Source organism: Akebia trifoliata, chromosome 11, assembly GCF_017979445.1.
Source record: "Akebia trifoliata isolate Shusen 1 chromosome 11, ASM1797944v1, whole genome shotgun sequence".
In the NCBI taxonomy this organism is placed as follows: domain Eukaryota; kingdom Viridiplantae; phylum Streptophyta; class Magnoliopsida; order Ranunculales; family Lardizabalaceae; genus Akebia; species Akebia trifoliata.
Genome location: NC_141385.1, coordinates 3,888,840 through 3,893,094, shown reverse-complemented (window position 1 = coordinate 3,893,094; position 4,255 = coordinate 3,888,840). Strand labels below are relative to the sequence as shown.

The following is a 4,255-nucleotide window of genomic DNA, read 5'->3' as shown; positions in this document are numbered from 1 at the left end:
GCAAGATTCCTATAGAAATTAATGTGACTTTAAATGGTAAGTCTTTCTCTTTTGGCCTATATGTACCCTTCATTTTCACTACATTTTTGCTCAAAGTGAGTGTTGAAAATCTTTTTTTTGTTTGGCCTTTGTCGACTATAACCCCTCTAGCTTTCTTTTATTCTTTTTAGATCTATATGTCTGTAAAATTTTTAGAAAGTGTTGGAGATGTTCTTGTTTGGTCATTGTTTATGACATTTCATGCAGAAATGGTTCCAATTCATGTGGCCGACTTGCCCTGAACGGTGGTGATGAACATAAGAGGTATGTGGCACACTTGACTCTCTATATGTTATCCGTACTTCTTCTCAACCTTTCCCATGAAGGAACGATTTCAAGAAGGGCTTCGTACGTACAGTGGTATTTTCGTAATTCTGTTCGAAAAAGCTGTTAATAAAAAATAATGGTTCTAACCGTTTTATGTAAGTTAGTGTAGACGTTATAAATTTTCTCCATTTTCTTTTCTATTATATATTTCTCCAATCAAACGTCCAAGTTGAAACTAATCAAAGAGAAGTGTTGTTAGTTTTTGGTTTTTTTTTCCTTCTTTTCTGCCATTAAAGTGATTTTCAAAACTTCAAGGAACAGAACCTCAAGAGTTCGTTAGCCATGTCTTCTTCTCATGGGAACACTTCATCTCAGGTTCCTGTGGAAGGCAAAAGAATCCCGCTCTCCAATGAAGGACAGAGAATCTCGAGGAATGAGAGTGTTGGCTCAGATTCTCGCAATAGCCGTTCTGTCAATCAAGCAGATTGCATCAAAAACCTAGAGGATTACACAGAGTTGATGGACAGAGGATCGAATGCCCTGAAAGCCAAGAATTTTGCTGAAGCTATTTATTGCTTCGGTCGTGCCATTGAATACAAGTAAGAGTTTATTGTATCTGATTTTCTATTTCTTTGGTTTCTACTCTTTCATTTGATATTGAAATTTTGATGTTCAGATTGTTTCTATGAAATTTGATGCGAGATTGGTTTCCCAAATGAATTCTTCTGTCAATCTATGAACATTTTACTTCTTTGATTAAAGAAATGCACATTATTTAAAATGTGCATAATTTTGTTTGTAATTGTTTTTAATCATAACTAGTGTCTTTGAGTTGATTTCCAATTTTTATACTTTATATGTTTTAAAGTGTGCTTCAATCAAAGTCTTGTTTGTCTTTCTCAATTGTGATTAAAATGTATATAATTTTGTTTGTAATTGTTTTTAATCATACTAAGCATTAAAACTGTTAATTTAATTGTTATTTCCAATATTTATGCTTTATATATTGTTATACTACGTGCGGCAATTTTGATGAATAATACGAAAGAGAAAAACAAGAAAAAAATAAAAATAAACACAAAGATTTAACGTGGTTCAGCGATGTACTTACATCCACAAAAACGAGAAACTGAATTTCACTATATGTCAAATTAGAGTTACATAATAAGAATTTATAATAAACCCTAGTCATACCGTAGGTATTAGAAAATTTCAATAATACCCTTGTACCATACCGCGGGGTCGTTGCCCCCGCACCCCCAACCTACAAAATTCGTCTCTGGCAAACATATGTTTTTAATAGATGCCATCGTTCGATACGTTATGCATTCCGAGCAGAAAAAAGAACTCAAAACTCTCCTCTCTCCACTCCGGCATCTGCCTATATTCTTTATATACATATTCCACTCAATATGAGCCACATACATCAACATATATGTTTTAAAACATACTTCACTCAAGTTTCTTGTTTGTCTTTCCAAGAATGTCGTGTTGTTGAATACATGTTAGAGTTTATTGTTTCTGATTTTCTATTTAAATTTCACACGTTTTGTTTTTTATAATTAGTTTTGAAATTTCTTGAGCTTGATCGTCGCAAAGTATTTTCATTTCTTGGGTCTCTACTCTTTCATTTGGTATTAAAATTTTGAATTGTTTCTATGAAATTTGATGCAAGATTTGTTTCCCCAATGAAGTATTTTGTGTTTTGGTAGAGATATAGTTTTCAATCGAGGAACATTTTTCTTTCTTGATTAAGTAAATGTGTATTGTTGCAAATATATGTATAATTTATATGTCTTAAAGCATGCTTCACTGAAGATTCTTGTTTGTCTTTCTCAATTGCGATTAAGTTTGATGTTGAAACTTGGTCGAAATTCTTTCTCTGACCTTAGCATGCCCTGTTCTTTATTTATTGAATTTTTCTTTTGTTAAATTATAATGCTTAGATATTTTATTTAATAAAATTAGAATCCAAAAATGCTATTTCTCATTAATCATATAGACATATTGCACCGTTTTCTCGTCTGGGGTTATTGAAAGGGCTTCGGTCATTAATCATGCAATTGTATTTGCACAGAACTGGAAGCTCTGGTAATCTTTCTCCAGAATATCTTGGTAAAGTTCTTCGTGGGTATGTATCTATATCGTGGTTGGCATATTTATTATTTTCACTTCTAAACCAAATGAGCTCTAACTTTTTTTTTTTTTTCTTGGGGGGGTGGGATAGATGCTACTGAGGTAGATAAGGTAGAAGATGATGTTGAAGATAAGGTAAAAGATGATGATGCGGGAAGTAAAGTGGGCGAAGGATCTGACAGCATGTCAGACGTAGATAGAGCAAAAAAAGTGACTGAAACAACGAGTGAAATGGTTTGCATGTACTCGAGAGACACAATGCAGAGAAGAGACATCTATGCAGCCCTGGGGGACCTTGCTTCAGGAACAGGTTCATTTGTATTGCTTTGTCCTGGAAGGAACTCTCATATCTAAGTTGGTTGCTTAATTTGTTGTGTATCCTGCAAAGGACATTAAGAGATTGTTAAGGGATCATCATGACTCATTATCCATTCGGGAGCACCATCGGCTCGAACCTGACAGTCTACACATGGTTGAACTGTATCCGAGTTAATCTGTTTATTGTCAAATTCTTTATGTAGTAATAATTGTATTCATTTTTCCCAAAAAAAAATTTCTTGATGACAACCTTTACCCAAATCTCAGATATTTTAGGATATGTATGGCAATGGAGGTTGGCATAAAGCCTGAAAAGGCCATTACTTATTGCGAGAAAGCTCTATCAGTTTGTAACGCTTGGCTGCTGGGGTCATGGACGAACTGAAGGGTTCCGAATCTGATCCTTCTCACTCGGATATAAAGGCTGAGATTACCACTCTCCAGCGCATCTCCACTGAGTTGGACGAGAAAGTGAGTGTTAGTTAACAAGTACATGAAATACTATTATATTGTTCAACAGTTAGTAATTCTCACTCGGTGCTTGGTTGCATAGCTTTTACAACTACAACAGCTTGCCTTACAACCAACCCCTCTATCCTCGGAAGACATGGAAATGATTTCAGCTAAATCAATTCCAACAATGTCAAACTCTTCAGAAACGAGTAACAAAAACAACGGTGTGAATGCGGACTTTCCGACTGATTCTTCCACTAAGACAGGTGCAAGTTGCATGTGCAAGTGTGGTAGGGAAATGTTAAGAGAGCACGTATAGTCCCAGGCAGTGAAGAAGCTGACTCCTTATCTTGATCATTCCTTAACGTTGCATCATTGATTGGGTTCGTCAAGAAATATTTAGATAAAATGGAATGTTCGTAATGGCAAGGGCTAAATAAACACATGACAAAATGCAAATAAGTTGTTATCTCGATGATCAGCTTTCACTGTTGTTGATCATTCCATTTGACATATTTGTGGCGATCGTTCCTTAAGGATTAGATGATCCATTTTGTAATCATATTGATTTATTGTTTGATCAACCCAATTAGGTATAAGGTTAGGTGTAACTTACCAACCACTGTGGATAGAGTTGACAACTCATCTTGGGCCTATCAACATGGATCTTCAAGATATGGGAATGCTACATGTAAAATTTAATATTTAAAATTTTACTAAATTAAGCAAGATTCCTATAGAAACTAATGTGACTTTAAATGGTAAGTCTCTCTCTTTTGGGCTATATGTACCCTTCATTTTCACTACATTTTTGCTCAAAGTGTGTTGAAAATCTTTTTTTTTTTTTTTTTTGGGCTTTGTCAACTATGACACTTCTAGCTTTCTTTTATTCTTTTGAGATCTATATATCTGTAAAGTTTTTAGAAAGTGTTGGAGATGTTCTTGTTTGGTCGTTGTTTATGACATTTCATGGAGAGATGTGGCTGAGTTGCCTTGAAGGGTGGTGATGAACATAAGAGGGCTATGGTTAACTTCAGTGTTG

The 4,255-nt window shown here is 34.7% G+C and overlaps 1 protein-coding gene across 1 annotated transcript; it reads left to right on the top strand.

Moving 5' to 3' along the window:
• The first annotated feature begins 536 nt into the window (after nt 1-536).
• Nucleotides 537-2,920, top strand: LOC147390429 (uncharacterized). Its single transcript, XM_086457435.1, has 3 exons — nt 537-905; nt 2,384-2,437; nt 2,534-2,920. Exons 1-3 carry the CDS (start codon nt 649-651, stop codon nt 2,541-2,543), a joined length of 321 nt encoding a protein of 106 aa, XP_086313561.1. The 5' UTR covers nt 537-648; the 3' UTR covers nt 2,544-2,920.
• Nucleotides 2,921-4,255: the final 1,335 nt, after the last annotated feature.